The 18,800-nt window shown below is 37.9% G+C and overlaps 1 protein-coding gene across 1 annotated transcript in view; it reads left to right on the top strand.

Moving 5' to 3' along the window:
* The window catches only part of KAT6B (K(lysine) acetyltransferase 6B), a 116,102-nt gene that overhangs the window by 68,647 nt on the left and 28,655 nt on the right, over window positions 1-18,800 (top strand). The window contains exons 7-12 of the mRNA XM_009322458.1: window positions 2,020-2,951; window positions 3,861-3,982; window positions 5,633-5,748; window positions 7,839-7,980; window positions 11,100-11,261; window positions 13,750-13,843. Coding sequence (XP_009320733.1) covers window positions 2,020-2,951; window positions 3,861-3,982; window positions 5,633-5,748; window positions 7,839-7,980; window positions 11,100-11,261; window positions 13,750-13,843 — 1,568 coding nt within the window. The remainder of the gene's footprint in view (window positions 1-2,019; window positions 2,952-3,860; window positions 3,983-5,632; window positions 5,749-7,838; window positions 7,981-11,099; window positions 11,262-13,749; window positions 13,844-18,800) is intronic.

Here is an 18,800-nt window from a genome sequence, read left to right on the forward strand (position 1 = left end):
GCAGTAATTCTGCTTTTCCTCCTTCCTCATACATGTCAAAGGTTGGAAAGGTTGTGAGGGTTTTACTATTACATTTTGCTAAAGGGATTATTTTATTTTAAAATAAATGTCATGCTAAAGGATGCAGAAGTTCTCATTAGGATGATGATTATGAATATTTTTATAAAGATTTTCTTTTCTTTGTAGCACGTGAGCCTCATGAGCATGTTAGAGTAGTACTTGGGAGGGTTCTTTGTATAATAAATATTTGCATTACTGTGGGCACATTTCTATTACTTCAATGTCTAATATATATATAAAAAACAAAGTAATCTTGTTCTGGAAAAATAGTGGTTAGGAGATGGGATAAGAGACGAGACTCTTCCTCATGGAATCCTATTTAAAAGTGATTGTGGGGTACAGAAGATGACAGCGTCATACAAGAAAGTATGTGGTCACAGGAAATACAGGAAGGTTAGCTAATGTCACTCAGTTCTTTTTGTGTAGTACAAAGAAAATCTATCCAGTAGTACTGGAATAACTTTTTGCCTGTTGACCATCTGTAGGAAGCCCTTCACAGGCAAATTACTGTGTAGGATTAACTAAAACCAGGTGTGTGTTGGCCTCTGGCACTGATGGTGATTACTACATCTGGTAGTGAGAATAGGTCTTGTGATGGACATAAGCTTATGGCACCAAAGGATTCAAAAGACTTAGAAGCTTTTGGTTTTGTTACCACTTAGGAGCTAACCAAATTTAAGGATGTGTGAGTGGAAAAGGGGCTAGTTCTTAAACTGGTGGGCCCTTGGAGTTCAGTAAACCAGATGGTAGCCCCAGGCTGTTCAATCTCTAATTAGAAGTAACCTGTTGGAATTAATTACTTCAGCATCTCAATTAAGAAGGCAAAATCTGTGGAAGAAAACTTTCCGCTGCAAAGTAAATAAGCTAACTTCAAAGAGCAGGATGGAAAAGGGAATGGAAGCATTTGATGCAACTATATAGCTTTGTTTGGATTTGCAGTTTGGTCATGCCTCCTGATACCTGTTTCTTTTACTGCAAATATTTTTTTAAACATTCTGTTTCTATATACTTACAATATACTACTCTTCAGCGTATCCTTCAGCGTTGTTCCTCTCTTTAGTCATTAGCAACCAGCTAAACCTGTACTTCTGCTGTTGTAAATGTTGGTTTTCAGCATGCCCTTTTTCTTCCTAGCTTTTAAATAACATTGACTACTCTTCCTTCTTAACACCTTCCATGTTAGGCCTGATTGGTTTACAGCTTTTCTACAAACATCACTTGGTCTTACAGTTTTGCTCTTTCCTTTGCTATTTTTGTTTTTGCTGTTGTTACAATTTCTAAAGCAAACAGAGTCTATTTCTTTGGTTTTGTTGTAATGCTCTTCATAAACTACCTCATTTTGCTTTTAGGTCTCTGGCGGTAATTTTTACTACTAGTGTTGACATAGATAATCCAATGAATGTGTGGAAAAAATAGCAGTTTCTTGAAAACTGACTGTATTGCTTTAAAGGACTAATAGACTTTCACCCTACAGTTTAAGCAAATGTAGTCTCATGTTAAGTGTTTTGATACGCAGTAAGTTCTTAACACTGAACATGTACATCTCGTTTGTGTGTACAATAAACTCTATGGTGATGGAGCAGTTATTGTACTCGGACACAGTGCATTGATGTCTTTCTCCAAAGCAGCACACTTTTGCTGTGCCTAAAAGTAGGTGGGGAGGCTGTGCACTTGGGAGATCTTGCTATCCCAGCTGCTTCTATTTATATGTACTGTGGACTATCTTTTAAAGAAGGGGGTGGGGGGAACAAAAAAAAAGAAAAAGGGGGGAAAAAAAAAAGAGCAGGATGTTATGTCATAGTGTGAAGTGTATTTCCGAAGTGTATATGTCTTTAAATTTCTTTAAAGACTTTTAAGTACAGTGGCATAAGTAACTTGTATAAACTGTAGTACTATTTGGCAGTAGTTATAGATTTTTTTTTTTTAATGCTGATTTTTATTTTCCAAATTTTTGCATAGGTCTGTAACCAGTGATGAAGGATCCGTGAATGCATTCACAGGAAGGGGGTCACCTGGTAGGGGTCAAAAGACTAAAGTCTGTACCACACCTTCATCTGGTCATGCTGCATCTGTGAAGGATTCAAGCAGCAGATTGCCTGTTACAGACCCCACTCGGCCTGGTGCCACCACCAAAATCACCACCACCTCCACCTACATATCTGCCTCTACACTTAAAGTTAACAAGAAAACCAAAGGGCTCATTGATGGCCTTACTAAGTTCTTTACACCATCACCTGATGGTCGCAGATCACGAGGTGAAATAATAGACTTTTCAAAGCACTATCGTCCAAGGAAAAAGGTCTCTCAGAAACAGTCATGCACTTCTCTTGTGTTGGCTACAGGTACCACACAAAAGCTAAAACCTCCACCTTCTTCACTTCTACCCCCAACCCCCATCTCTGGTCAGAGCCCCAGTTCGCAAAAATCCAGCACTTCCACTTCTTCTAACTCTCCCCAAAGTTCTTCCAGTCAGTCGAGTGTACCCTCCTTTAGTAGCCTTCCTAATAACAGTCAGCTAAAGGGACTCTTTGATGGACTCTCTCATATCTATACCACTCAGGGACAGTCTCGAAAAAAGGGACACCCAAGCTATGCACCACCCAAGCGTTTGCGCCGTAAACCAGAATTATCTTCCACATCAAAATCTAATAGCCATTTCTATGGAAAGAAAGAGGTTAGGAGTAGGTTTATTTCTCATGCCTGTACCTCTGGATGGGGTGTGTCTAGAGGACGTGCTTTTAAAGCAATTGCTCACCTCAAGAGAACAACTTTCCTTAAAAAGCACAGGATTCTAGGCAGATTAAAGTATAAAGTGACCCCTCAGATGGGGACCCCCTCACCAGGGAAGGGGAGCTTGGCAGACGGAAGGATTAAACCTGATCAGGATGATGGTAAGCAAAGGTCAAAGCGCCAACCAAACCTGCGTCCCGTCCAAAACCAAAATTCTTATATTGTCACATAGGTCTTAGCTATTTCTCTTGTTCTTACTTCACTTTCATACAAAAGCAACGAAACTTTGACCTTTTATCTAATGCTGACTAAATCTCCAAAATTTTTTCTGACTAATACCACACCACCTTTTTATTATTTTTTGCATCTGTAGTGACACTAGGAGCCCCCAATACCTTCATAATGTTGCTTATGGCTGTGTAGTACCGCATGAGTAGCCACTTTTCATGCTACTTCCTTGTTCTTCCCTTGCCCTTTCTCTGGCAGTAGTGCTGTCATCATGATTGTGTGCTGTCAGTGCTTATAATGGTGGGCATTTCAATTCATTTCCCTCTGCTCCATTGCTTTTTCATGAACAATTCCATCCTGCTACAGTCTCCACAACACTTGATCTGTACTGCTGTAAACTACCTTTTTTATAATTTTATTTAAGAGAAAATATAATGTTTGAATGTAGACTTAGCTTAGCATTGATCTCCAACTTTTAAGGGCAACTTTTTTCTCTTATTTTTAATTTTACCTTGTAGAGTATACTGGAATTTATCAGGTGGCATAGTTCTAGTGATAGAATATACTCCATTTCATGAGGTTCAAATCTAATTTAATAGAACTGGACTGTAAAGGCGTATACAGACAGACAAGCAAGTACCAAAAATAGCTTATGCAACAGCAAACTACCAAACAAGAAGGGGGGAAGGTTTCATTTCTGCTACTTAGTAATCCCAAATTTAGTTAAACTGGGGAGTCGTAACAGCTATAGTTGCTACAATCCTATTTAGGAGTATCACTTTGGTAAGGCATGTGTAACCTTCATGTCTGTGAATAAACTTTTTGCTGGTTTTAAATAACAGATACTGAAATCAAACTAAGCATCAAACAAGAAAATACAGATGTATTTCTGGTCGGAAGCAAGGACACTGTTACACAGGAGGATTTGGAAGTATTTAAGCAGGCTCGAGAACTTTCCCTGGAGGTAAGAATCATGTTGCATAAAATGTAGTTATTTCTGTAAATAAAAACTCAGTTCATTTTCATATGTCTATTCATCTTCATTTTTAACATATTCCTTTTGATGTAATGTGTCATGCTTGCTGTGAATTTAATTTGGGTGACACTGTATATACAGTTACATTCTCCTAGGTAGGAGACCAGGCATCACACTGGAATGGGTCAGATGATAAGTGACACTTGGGATAGATTTTGAAAGATACATTTGAGCATTTTGGACACAGGACTACCACTGATTAAGTATAGAGATTAAGCATAGCTGACATGCTGGTCAGGACTGAGAGGATGATGGTTGGTAAGAATGTGCCTGACGATTTTCCTCTGCGGATAAAGGAGGCGCTGTGAAAGGTTAAGTTTGTCCCAGCAAATACTGTTTGGTAGGAAACTGGGTTTAGTGAGTTCATAACTTCATTTTACCCAATGATTTAACACGCTCTGAGTTTAAATACTATAGACTTTTTCTAGCAGTGAAAATATTGGAGCTGAATCTGACTAAAACTGTTTATACCAGCTGGTGTTAATGCTCCTCTTTAAGGTATGTAGTGGTAATTTAAAGCTTGTGGACACTGAGCTCTTTTTTTTTGTGTGTGGGGGGGGTACCAAGGAAGCTGGACACACCGGACACAGCAGCTCAATCTTCCTATAGCAACACAGACTTTTACTTTTCTGTGTCTGAAATGAGCAACCAGTGTCTTTGAGAACCTCGGTCAGAAGGGAGGTGCATGTAATGTTTGAACTACTGCTTTTTATAAAATTGCATCATAAATGAGTATGTCTTGTATTTTTTTCAGTAATGGAAGTCACTTAATTTTTTTCAGGTTTAGTGTACAAGAACTGACATTACCTGCTATGGGTCAATGAAGTGACCTTTTTATAGTCTTAATTCAGAGCGTGTTAACCAACAAACCCAAATCAAGTTTAAAGATTCAACTTCATTATTAGTTTGTACTTCCATTTGCTTGTGGAAATGGTTCTCATCTCCTTCTTTCTTTGTCTTTCATATGTAGTCCAAAAATGTTAGGTGGTAAGATTTCTAAAATTTGTGGCACTGAAAAGAATTCCCCCCCCGATCTTTCTTCCTTTTCTGTATTTGCAAGCCCTTTAGAGTCTAGCAGTCATTTTCTGATCAGCTCAACTTCAGTATGATAGCTGAGATAAGTGTATGTTCATATACTGTTGACTGTTATGAGGTGAATTCCAAGGACTCTAGAACGGTTCTGCTGATGCCTTCTCCCTCATTGTTTTGACAAAAGGACAGCTGTGAGTTTGAGCCAGAACTGTAGAGAAGTCCTTGCACTCGATGCTGCAGAAGAAGAGGACTGAGGCAATTGTGCCTCTTATTTGGCTGGGCCGTGCACCCCGTCTATTTGTATGCACTTACTTGTAAGCACTGCTTGCTTAACTTCATGTTTAGTTGTTTGGCACCTTGAAAGACATTTTCACTGCTTATATTTGACTGTTTACAAACTCTGTCTGTCCAGATTGGAAGAACTTAAGCAACTGATTTGAATACTCCAGGTTTCTCATACCTTCACTGGGTGAAATTGAGGATATAAAGCTAACTTTCCTTTTATTTTTCCTACGACTAATATTTTGCTTTTATTGCACCCGACAGAAAATTGGGTGTAAAAACACTGGTGAAACAAGTGGGCGATACCCTTCAGTGATTGAGTTTGGAAAATATGAGATCCAGACCTGGTACTCTTCACCTTACCCACAGGAATATGCAAGGTAGCGAGTTGTCAAGATTGTCATACATTGTTGGAATTTTTACTAACGTGATAATTGTAATTTATTTTCTTACTCTTTTGTAATTGTTTATAACTTACAACTTTTAAAAGTAAATGTGCTTTTGTAATTATAAGTGAGAGCAAGGATTTGTCTTGTCTCTTTTTTTTTTTTTACTAGTTCTAATCAAAGATGCATTAAAAAGACGGATTTTTTTCTTAGTCCTGCATAAACATAATCTTGCACTGTCTATTGGCATGGTTTTGTTTTGGGGTTTTTGGGTTTGTTTTTCTGTTTTGTTGATTTTGGTTTTGTTTGTGGTTTGTGTGGGGTTTTTTTTTTTTTTTAAACCATTGCAACCAGGTACATCCTGGCTTCTGGCCATTTAGAGCAATTAGTCTTGTTTGTCATTCAGAATCTGTTAACCTCCTTTTTCTAGGGACCAGGGAGAAGTCTGAACATGCTAGATAAATAAAGTCAAAGTGAGCAAGTTGTGGCAACAGCGTCTCGTTTCTGGCCTTCTTTGCCAGGGCGCACCTTGGAGTCAGGCAGAGAGCGTGAACTAGTATGTGTGCTCAGCAGATCTCTGCTGATTTTTGCATGTGCTGAAAACAAATGTTTTATGAATCCGTTGGATCTATGGCATACATGGAGATTTTCAGAACTGTATGTTTTTCAAGCTCTACTACTATAGCAAGCAACTAAGTTATGGGATCTGTTCCAAAATGCCTTTGCATAGTGTTATTGTAAACTGCCTTTTCTGTCCATCCCTCTTATTCCTAGATACCGTCATCTTTGCGTGGTGGGAATGAGGGATATATCGTGAATTGGTAATATAAAAATCAAGGGCTAAAAAAAGTGTAGAGAGCATTTCGATTTCCTCTTGTTACTACTGCTTTTATAGTGTTAATATTTTATTTCTGTTACTTTTTTATTCCCTCAATTTATATCATATTATGAGGGAGAGTGTAACCTGTTCCATCAAGTAAATTAATCCCAGATAGAGGCATAATGATGGATAATTACTAGTATGAGGCAACAGTTGGATGGCATCTGTAGGAGGCAGTATGGTTCTTGGCTCTGAGTGCAGTGGGATTACATCATGGAACAAACAGTTCAAACTACTTTTTGTGTTGTTGATAAACTTTCTTAGAATACTGGAGTAGTGTAAACCATGGCTTTGATCCCAACGTGATCCCAGGATGTGCCAGTAGCTTCAGAGCAGATAAAGATTGTCCTCTGCTCTAAAACTTTGTAGACTAATTTCTGCAGCAGTCTTCCACTGCTTCAGTAATTTAAAAATGAAGGTAAATAACCATAAAATTCACCGAAAGGAGCAGTTTCTGGTATGTAGCACACTTGTCAGCATTGTCTTACGCAGGGTATGTGGGTTACTTGTATGTAGTCTGAACTGAATCCTTCCTGGATGAGTACAAACATCTATGTTGCCTGTGTTGTGGAGGCGTGTGGAAGGGAGACTTTTTTGCCTGTATTCAAACTGTTTGGATGGGCATCTGTGTTCCAAGTATAAAGTGGTAGTTTAGGTGGAGGTAAGAGGGTACAATCCTCCTACAGTTTGCTGTCCCACCCAAGTATTTCAAAGACAGTGGAAAGAAAAAGGATCTCCTAGCCTTCCCCACGTACAAAATAAGGGAAATTAAAGGGAAGGAGATTCCCCGTATTCTGCTGTGTGCCTCCTCTGTCTTTATTGGAAGAAGGATGAAATTTGAGGTATGACTCCAGTGTGCCTGCTTTGATAGGGACCACAGCAAAAGCTTAGGTGGAATGTGGGAAGGGGGAAGTAACTGGGATCTGCCAGAGGCTGGACCACAAAACAGCTGACCACAGTCCAACTCTACTGAATTAGGTTCATTGTGATTGATTGAATCTGATCTTATTCTTATCTTCCTTTTCTAATGGCTGATGTGTATGTTTAATCATTCCCTCTAACGTGACTTTATTTTTTTTTAAACTTCAGCAGCATTTACTAATGGTACCTTATGGGTATGAGGGCCTTTGACTTTGTGGTAACTTTTTTGTTTACAGAATGTAACAAAATTTTTGTACAAAATATCTTTCTACTTTTCATACAGGTTACCAAAGCTTTACCTGTGTGAATTCTGTCTTAAGTACATGAAAAGTAAAAACATTTTGTTAAGGCACTCAAAGAAATGTGGCTGGTTTCATCCTCCAGCCAATGAAATCTACAGAAGAAATGACCTTTCAGTATTTGAGGTAGGTATATAAAAATCTGAATTTCTGAAAGTAACCGGTTTGTAGATGTTACAGACCAGTTGTAGAACTAGTGAAAACTTTAACATATTTAAATACTTCTTGGAGATTCTTCTTACACTGCAAAAACAAGTCCATCTTCCCTGTCCTGTTCCACCCTGCCATGTTCTCTCACGTTTCTTACTTTCTTTACTTGTACTTCATGCATTACCCAATCTCTTAAGATATTTGTGTAGCATACATCTTAGATGGGGACTGCAATGGAAGCTCTTTGACTGGATTGCCTTTCGCATATCAGCAAAAGTACCTCTTGCACCCATTCATTTCTGGCTATTTGAGTATCTTGGGTGTAGGGAGAATACTAATCATAATGTAGATGCTTCCAGTGTATAAAAGCAAGCAAAATAGTTTCTTGTGTGTTGTTCTAAAAATACAAATGTAGCTACGAAGTGCTTTTGCATTCCTTTTGGATGTTGGAGAAACTTGACCTGAAACGTCCTGGTTGGGTGATAGAGGTTCAGTCCACCTTTGGCCAGATCACACTGCCTCTAACTTAGAAAGTCCAGAGTTGAGCTTGTGGATATGTGTTCTTTTATAATCTAAACTATTCTCTTGGGGGACAACTTCTGTTAAAGTTTGGGGTTTTAAGAAAACCCTGGACAATAGAATTCCATGTTTCAAATAGCATGCCTGCAGTTACTAAAGCTATGCGTTAACCTCCACATTCCTATGTCTCAAGAGTTGTTACCGATTGCATTAACAAAAAAGACTGCCGGGGTTACTAGGACTTCTTTTGAGGCTGTTTATCAACAGCAGTTTTGAGATGTGTATACCGATAACTTCTTTTTAATTGCAGCTATCGTAGATTCTACTTGAAACTTGTGTTTTCGTATTGTATAAATGTCTGTCATGCTTGGTCATTGCCGTTATCTGTTCGAACAATGGTAGATGCAGTCCTGAAGTCCTTACTTAAATTAGAACAAGATCTTAATACTTGGTTCACTTGTTTGTTTTTGTGCTATTAAAAAAAAAAAAAGTATCTGCATCAAGATTGCTTCCTTCCTGACTTGAGCAGTTTTTTATAAAGATTGTAGATCTGCCAGCAAAAGACTTAAGTTGTAAACAGACTTAACTCTTCCTGTCAAGAAACAAAATTGTCCTAGTCAGTCCAAAATGACTTGCATTTTCTCTGTTAGCAGGTGTTAAGAGCTGTGCAGCATACAATAGGCAAATCCTGCTTTCCAGTTTATTTTCATTAGCTTCTGCCAACACGTGAATAAATACTACTTAAAAAAATAAAGTAAAATACAGCTCTGAGAAAGGGGGTGAGGGTGGGTGGGGGATTGACACCAAAATGCATGGAAAACAAGGTGCATGTGAAAGCAATGTCCCGACTCTTCCTCCACTGCTTTTATTCCCTTTCTCTATTTTAGGTGCTTCAATAAGCACTTATGTTAAGACTTCCGAAATAAAGTGGGTTTTTTATTTCAAAGGTCAATGTCAGTTGTTACTCTGATAACTAGAAACTTACTCATCAGTTGATGTCTTTCCTCACAGATACTTTCAGGAATTCTGTGCAGCCATTTTCTGTTTGACAGAATGAAGGGCTTGTGGTTTCCTTCATGCTTTCTGTTTTTGAGAGAAATAGAAATGAGTTTGGCACTTAAGATTTATGTACCTCTGCCCATAGCATGACTTTGACAGATTTGAGAGAAGGCTTTGACAGAGTTTACTACTGTGCTGTATGCAAGAAACTTTTGACAGATGCTTGCTTTTGAAGTTGCAGTCCTTTTTTTTCTTTTTTTTCCTTGCATTTAAAACTGATGAACAAGCTGTGTTTGTCTGAAACTTAAGGAATTTCCGACATTTCTATACAAATGTTCTTACTGAAAATGATAGTTTACGTAATTTCAGTTTTCAGGCTTATGGCTTACCCAGTGATGATTTCTACTTGGTTAATGTTTGCATTTAATTTGCAGACTTGCTAATAAGTGTGAAAAGGGATAAAAAGCATCTGGGCAAATGGAGTGAGTTGTATGAGAGCTTAATGTATTTGATAGGTTCTTGAGTGCTGTGTGCAAGTTTATTCTGATGCCTTTAGGATCAGTAGCTGTCCATTAAATGTTTTCTCTTTAATCCAGATAATGCAACTATACTACCGAAGTCACCTTGAAATCCCTAAATATATCCAAAAGGTTGGGTTTTACTCAGATTTGTAACTAGGATTCTTACTGAAAACAAATTAGAATAGAATCTGGCTTCTTTTTTGGCACGGCGTGCATACCATTTGGCTGTCTCTGTGAATGAAATACAGCTAGTGACTTTATCAAAGAACGTCAGTATAAGCAAACCTTTCCATTAAGAAGATTATTTCAAAAATGTTGTTGCCTTTGACTGAGCTGTCCCTTTCAGGGAGTAACAAATTGATCTAGGAAATCTGCATCTAGCTTTTCTATAGCTGTCTGAGTCACAGCTTGACTCTTTACACTCGTAACATACCTAGACTAATTGTAGTACTTAGCCTGAAAATTTACTTCTCTTGCTCAATAGCGTTTTAGTCTAGCATAGAAATTTTGTGTCTAATTTATCTAAAACATTGCTGTAATTGATACGTAATTGGCAACTCATTCATTGGCCTTACACCTTAAGGATTCAACTTAATACACTTCATTGGTTTTTTTTTTTTGTTTGTTGTTGTTGTACACCACTGCCTTCTAGCAAACCACAGTTTAATGTAGTTTTAACTAGTACATTTTTGATGTCTGCCAGTCATTCATTTTCATTCCAGGAATGAAGTGAAAGAGGTAAGTCTCACTTGAACAATTAAAAGGTGAAGTTACTTTGTTTAATAAATCCGGATCCTCGGAGGATACTTAGAAATGCAAAGTAATCAGTACAAACTGGAGAATTCTTATTTAACAAGAAACTGGGGCGTTTCTCTTCTGAACCTTAATGTGGGGGGTTTCTTGCTTGTGTGTGTGGTTGGTTTTTTTGTTTGTTTTTTTTTTCTCTGTAACACCATCTTGGTCATGTTTCCTTCTAGGATGTGATTGATTCAAGAAGTTGTTTTGTCCTAACATGTTGGTGGCATTGGAAATAACTGCATCTGTCTTGCTTTCTAGGTTGATGGAAATGTGAGCAAAATTTATTGTCAGAATCTTTGTTTGTTAGCTAAGCTCTTTCTGGACCACAAAACCTTGTATTATGATGTTGAACCATTCCTCTTCTATGTCCTTACAAAAAATGATGAGAAAGGCTGCCATTTAGTTGGATATTTCTCTAAGGTAAAAAAAAAAAAAGTGGTTTTTTTTGAACATTTGTAATTTCCTGCTCTCCTTAATAATTGTGCCAACAGCAAAGAAAAACAATTCGGAAGCTTGGAATCTTCTCTGTAAATCTCAAATATAATATGCATTGTCTCAAATACACTCGTACTTTCTTGTCTCAAAGACTGATGCAAATTGGGAAACTGTATGTGCATTCAGCCACATGCATTGGGGTTTTACTTTGTTGGTTTGATTGTGGGTTTTATTGGGTTTTGTTTTGTTTTTTCCAGAATGTGTTGTGGTTTCAGTTGAAAATTAAATCTTTTTCCTCCCCCTACCGTTTTTTGCAATAATATACCAAGTCTAACTTGTAAAAGTGCTAGGTATTTAAAATGTTGATGTGTTTTCATGGTTTTACTGTTAGGAGTTCACATTGGCTATTTGGACGTAAACAGCCAGCTGTGTTCCTCTCTTGTGTACAGTCTGATCTAATGCAGTTACTCATTGCACTGAGTGTAAGAATGCAGTGCCTAACTTTATGGTGGATGCCTTCTTTAGAGTGGATGTCTTTTTATTGGTTGTGGTTTTGCTTTGAATTTTAAAGCAATAGACGGCTGCTATAGATAAAATAATGCTTATGTGGACTGTCTTGACAAAGATGACCAAAAATAATGGTGAAGTATAATTAGACGTGTCTGCAACAGGAAAAGCTTCCATTAGTCACTTTGTCCATAGGAAATATGATGAATTGGTATAGTTACTCAGAAATTCAGTACTTCTTGCCCCTAGTATCACCACCTCCCTCAGTATATAATTTTCTCTCTTTAAGAAGTGATTTGTATGAAGATATTATTTTAAAGAAGTCTAAAAATCATGTCAGAGTACCTGTATATTATAGCGATCTCTTGGGGGTCTGACCAATTCTTCTGAGATGTAGGCCTTCCTGGGATTAGGGTAACAGTGAGATGTGTAGGCACAATTTGCACTGTCTCTTACGTCAGTCAGAAGTTCCTGTGGCTAACAAACATGTCAACTCTGATATAGGCAAGTATTTTCTAGTAGATTTATTTAAGGTACTGCAGGTGTTAGGATGAGTGTCCTTGATGTTTGTTCCTTCTTTCAGCGAGGATGCATTTTTTTTTCCCTGCTTCACTCCTGTTGCTTTTGGCCAGTCTGTTTGTCACATCTGATGATCACGAATGTTTTGGCTACCAAAACTTAGGGGAGGGGAAAAAAAAACTTCATCTCAAATTCAACTGAAGTACTGAAATTATTTACTGAACTGTATGTGTGTTGTCCTGCCCCCTCCTCTCCCACCCCTTTTTTTTTAAATGTACGTGTGTGTGTATGTGCGCTTTTGCTGGCAGAATTGCTCTGGCTTTTCTTCCCTGATTACAAATACGTTGCCAGGATGTGAACTTTGTACTAGCAGCAGTCTTGAGAGTTTGGGAAGCCTGTACAGAGAAAATACTTCACCGTACCATAGAAACTAAGAAACCTTGCGAAATATGGCATAGGTATCTGTTCTGACAGCTGAAGAAATGTTTGGAAACCAACATACTGGCATGGGATCCTGTCAGTGTCATCCCTGGTCTGGTGTCATCTTATGTGTGGAGGCTGAATTGATAGGTGGTGTCTTGAACTATCCATGTGCTTGCCACAACTTCTTGTCAGTTATGCTGACCTGGATATTTTTGGTTGGTTTATTTGGTCTCCCTCAAAAATACCTAGGGCTGATTTTGGGTGGGGTTTTTTTTGTATGTGATCTTTTAAAGGTAACAAGGCTTCAAGGCTCTTCCTTTTTATCAATAAATCTGAAAGAATCCATAACCTTACATTGTTAGAACAGCTTCCTAGTTTAGATTCTTCCTTCTGTTGTCTTAAACAATCAGTGTAATATTTGCCTCCATTGCCTGTGTGTTATATGACTTCATTCTGTCTGAAAGAGCTCTGGCTTCTGAGCATTCTGCCTTAATTTGGATTCAGGTGAGAAGCATTCAGCTTTGAAAAAGTTAGTATGCTTCAAGTAAGACTTCTTAGTTCTGTGGGTATGGGGTTCCTCCCCTCCACCCCGACCCCATATTCATTCAGAGAAAGAAGACAAAGTAAAGATGGAAACCAGCAGGCACTTAGCGTAGCAATTGCACAAAACGCATGTGTACGGATATTATTTTCCACTTTTATATCCTTGACAGAATGGTCAGTGAAGCATGAAAATATTTCCCTTTTCTTCCCATCCTCTTCCTTTACAGCACTTAACGCTGTTTAGACAATGTATTTAATTTTTAAGATGCTGAGTAGTTAACTAATAAAAACAATATTTTGAAGAGTATGTTTGATACTTCCTTCTTAAAATTAAATATTAATGTGGAATTATTTGACTTTGGTACTTACCCCATGCATCTGTTCACCTTATTGGGATATTTTACAAGGACAGTGGCAGGTGCAGGCAATTGCCCACTTCAGCAGTGCTTTGACATACTTGATCTGTTTCTCCTTCCCACAGGAAAAGCTTTGCCAGCAGAAGTATAATGTCTCCTGCATAATGATCATGCCCCAATACCAAAGGCAAGGATTTGGAAGGTTTCTCATTGATTTCAGTAAGTGAAGTGTTTTATTTACACTTGTGATCCAGGGAGCTGATGGCTGTTATAAGAAACTGTAACATATGAAACTTGCTTTGTTGTTTTTATCAATAGATAATGGGATTTCTGTTTATATTTACATAGGATAGAAAAGCTCCCTGAAGTGAAAAACTTACTGCTGCTCTGTTATTGTACTCAGGGAAATTGAGAATGAATCTCTCAGCAGTAATACTAGCTCACAAAGCTATTACCCTGAATGAATTGTCTAAATTACTTTCCATTTTGCCTTGCTCATTAGTATAAGAAGAGGCAATTATTTGTGATTAAAGCTAAGAAGGTGTTAGTCCAAGGCATTCTCTACATTCTAATATTTCTAACTTAGTTCTTTAGCTGAAAGAAGATATGTTTTAGCTGAAGAATTGCTACATAGAAAGAATGTATTTTGGTTTTTGTCTTAAAGTTCATCGTTTCCTTGGTGGAAATTGTTACCAAAAAAAGCATAGGTGCTCATGGCTGTATATGTACTCGCTGCTTTATTTTGCTGAGTTGCCTGACCTGTTAGAAAGCTCTAGGCACACTTGTTTAAATATAAATTTATTATTCCCCACATCTTTAAGCTGCAATGAAACTCCAAACAAAATCGTCTAAAACTTCTCAGCTACATGTCCTCAGTACTACTGAATCCAACTTTCTACTGTAATTTAGAGGGAGGATAAGGAATTAGTGTATATTGTATGTGGTTAGTTTTCATTATTACTTATGTTTTTTAAAGCACTGTAGAATTACATGACAATAGAGATAGTTAAGATAATAGGATTCCTGCCCTGAAGGTGTATGCAAGAACATTAAAATGCAAATAAAAATACATTGCAGTATAACAGCAGGACAAAGACAATAATTTGTAACTGTAGAGTTTTCAAGTTCTGTGTCTTGTAGTGTTCTGCCCAGCGTGACTACACTATAGAGTTCACAAAGATACTTAGTATGTCTCCTCATTGTATGGCTTTATAAACAGTCTTCACTATACCCCTGTGAGTGAGGTAAGGATGGTTCCGGACCACTTGATCCACCATTGGAATGTAGCCATCACTGGAGCGGAACACAACAGCTGTTCCATTGTGTGCCTTCTGCAACCTTATAGGAAAGGCAGTGAGAAGTACCGCATCTTTCTCGAACTGCGGGGTGAACTTAAAGCTTACTTAGGTAGAAATTGGCCCTATTTTAGGTTTAGGATCTCTTGCAAAAGGAGATGGGGAACTCTTACTGGGGCATAACTGGTAAGTACTTCTAGGCTTTTTTTTTGGTTCTTACTCTGTGGTGTCTTTCAAAAAAAAGCACTCTCAACAAACATTATTCTGGTTGAGTTTGCAATAGTTATGTCTACAAAACTGATGGTACAGCTATGAAACCTGTGGATTCCACAGAAGGTCTGGATACGGATATTCTGTCTCTCTGGATCCGTGCTCTGTCTGTTACTGTGAAATGTGCTACTTAATCTGGAAAAATCAATAGGGTGTTCTGTCCTCTTACGCTTCTGGAAAAATCTGGAAGCACATCGGGTTGTTTGAATCATTAGGACTTCTGTGATGACTTGCAACACGACCTAATGGTATCCTTAGCTTGAAGCTTATCTGGTGCTGCTATTACGCCTTTCCTCTTTGCAGACGTGTTCGTATCACAGGTATAGGCCGCAGCTGTATACATGCTGGGCATAGTCCAGAGAGTAGCTTTAGCTTCTGCTGTAGCTAAGAGCCTGCCCACTTTGTGAGCACACAGTCAGTCCTTCAGTACCTTTCCACAGTGTTTTCCCTTTGTTTTCTGGACAGAGGTTCCCGTAACTAACTGGGCATCAGACTGTCTCAGTTTCTAACAGAATGAAGAACCAAGAGGTGATGGAGAAAGTCTGGCTCTGTAGTGAGTGTGAGGTGCAAACTAAATGAAAGGTAGCGAGAGAACTGCTTGTGGCTGTTTTTCCCTAGGTGTAGAAAGGAAAGTAAAACTTCAAGGCTTGTTTTCGCTGGTTGTATTTATATCCTATTGCAGGGTGGAGGCTGAATGCCATTAAATGGGGCATCCATGGCCTCATCTGGATTAGTGAGTCCAAAATCTGTCTTCACACAAAAAACACCTCAAAATCAATTATTTACTTTTTTTTCTTGGAGTTTTATTTGTGTTTCTACCTCCTATATTGTAATTGACTGACTAACGTCATCTTTGTACTTCACCCTTTCTGTTCACTTGTAGTCTCCTGAGAATAAGTTGCTCCAACTGGCTTGAGAAGATGGGATATAGCAAAACCCCAGTTATTATTCTAAACTTGAACAGAGCAAGTTTAGAATACTTTAAGACGTCTTTTGACAGTAACATTATCTAGATGGTCGTGTTCTCATAAAGTTACTGGAAAATAAATGCCATGCTCTGAATGTTAAGTCTTCATTTGTCATGTGGGTAACGCATCTAACCTGCTCTATTTTGAATTCTGTGAAGCAGTCGCTGGTATTTGTCTCTTTTATAACAGTAACCACTACAATTTTTAGACTAAAATAATAAAAATGTAACTGAGCAAGTAATTATCAGAAAATGATAGTTACGAACCACAAAAGGGAAAGTCTCAAGAACTGTGTGCAAGCAGTTGACTACTCACATTACTTTGTATATATCTCAACATTTGACAGTTAGAAAGGCTGGAAAGAACGCAGCCTTAAGCCACTACACAGCTTCTGCTTTGTCAGCAGTCTGGTAACAATGTAGTTTGTGGTGTAGAACTTGCTTCTTTTTCGGTAAGTGAAATGCATTTGTGTGTTCAGATTGTGATGCATTCCTTTGTCTTGAGCTAATTTAATCTTTACAGATGAGTCTATGTGGTCATCCTATAACTTCAGAAGGGAAAACAAATTATTTCATTTTGCTAAAAGAAAAATAGGTATTTGTCTATTATTTTTTTCCCAACTTTTCGCTAACTACATTTAAACTTATCTGTATTTCAAATAGAAACTGACATGATACTGTTATTTCTTACTCTGTAGACACCAATGTAAAGCTTTGTGTAAGGTCTATCTGTCTATCTCTTCAGGAATCTATAATCTCACATGTGGAAGAGAGATTTTTAGGAAGAGTACCTCAATTTTTGTGAGAATAAAGCATGCTGTAAAATGCTTGAGCTCTCTACAGCAAAAATTACATGTGTAGTTTTTGTATGTCATTGGTCGTTTAAATTAGAAATGTTATTTTTAAAAACACGATATATGCATCTGTATCTGTTCTGGTTTTTAAAGCCTGGTAAGATTTTTTTTGGGTGGGGAAGTTATGGGTTTTGACTGTGATAGAAACTTGTTGGGCTGTTAAAAATGGAAAAAAAATGTAGTTCTGTATATTTATCAAATGGTGAAACTGTTTCTAAAATTGCAGACTCGATACTGCTTCATTTTGCTTAATTCACTTTACTGTAAGATAAAAATCAGTTTAACCTGTTTTGTTTTCTAGAAGCATGTCATACTGAAGACAAAATGGTTTACATGAAGTCTTCATTTTGTTTACACTGAGTACGCTTTATTAAATGTTATTTTATAACAGTCTGATTTTTCACATAGGGAACCTAGTTTTTACTTGGAGTGTATTTAAATGTACAAAAGCAGTTCCTGAGAAAGAATAAGGGCCTTAATTTGCTTATTATATTTATACCTTCCTGCCTTTTACAGGACTGATAATCCTTGCCAAACTTCTTGGGTTTGGGCTTTTTTTTGTTGTTTTCATTTCCTTGTTGCTCTTCTATTCTGTGAGGGTGACTGGATTGCGATTGCAGGATTGTACCTGAAGGAGGAGAATTGACTTCTGCATGAATCTTTCGTATTTGCTGCAAACTAAATTTTGGGCAAGTAGACTCCAGTTTAAGTTGATCCAGAAATAAACCAGAGAGCAGGCTTTTGTTCTATAAGATCCCATTCTGGGTTTGTGGCACTTCATGTCCATGTATAAGTCCATTTGCGGTGATACACAGCTATCATTCCTGTCACGAGGATTACGTATACTTGCGTTTGGGCGAGTCTTTTTATGTCCTCCGTCAGTTCAGCCTGCATTGCTGTTTTGGTTTTGACAGTACAAGTACTGAAGCTACAGTGTTGGGACTGCACGGAGCAGAGCAGCTACATTTCTTCTATAAACTTTAGCAGCTTCTCTATACAAGAAGTCTTTCTTTACTTTCTTGATCTGAGCTCTCACAAAGCCTAGGATCTTCATATGCTTTCTGTTTCTACTCATTAGGGTGCAGTGCCAAAAAATATTAGTATTTCTTTATTTGGCATATCTTACACACAGAGTTCAGTATTACTAGAATGGAATGCTGCAGTATTTCGTATTTGTTTTCTGTAAGTTTAAAGCAATCCTTTGATTCACGCTTCCTCACAAAGCTCATCTCGTAACAGTCTCGTATTTCTGCTTACTGGATTGCAAATTCCATGCTGGAGGCCCAGCAGCAGTTGGAGGAAAAAAATGCATGTGACAATATTAGGATAAACCTTTACAACTGTGCTGGCTAGTATGTTGATGCTTCATTTGCATCACAGTAACAACTGGGCTCAATGCTGAGGAACAAAGTCCTTGATAGCCTTCTGTTGTTTATCTTGTCCAACTGATTGTAGCAGTTTCTTCCTCCCCTTCTGAACACCTTCTTTTGATTCGATTTATCTGTTCATTGTGAAATGATTAGTCTTGCCTGAGAGAGGAAACCTGTTTTAATGATGCTGGGATTCCATTTGGGCTACACATGTTCTTTGTTTTGAGTGTGTGGGGGTTTTTTGGTTTCACTTGTCTGTATGTTTAGGAAAGTTGGTGCTGACTTTTTGACCTTTTGTATCATTTATTGCGTGCAACTTTTAATGGCTTTGTTTTTTCCATTAGCTTGAACTAACCCCTGATTCCCTTCTGGGATGTGTAGCTCAGTTTTTTTTTTTGTGAGGAAACCATGATAGGGAAA

Source organism: Pygoscelis adeliae, unplaced genomic scaffold (genome assembly GCF_000699105.1).
Source record: "Pygoscelis adeliae isolate BGI_AS28 unplaced genomic scaffold, ASM69910v1 Scaffold244, whole genome shotgun sequence".
NCBI lineage: Eukaryota > Metazoa > Chordata > Aves > Sphenisciformes > Spheniscidae > Pygoscelis > Pygoscelis adeliae.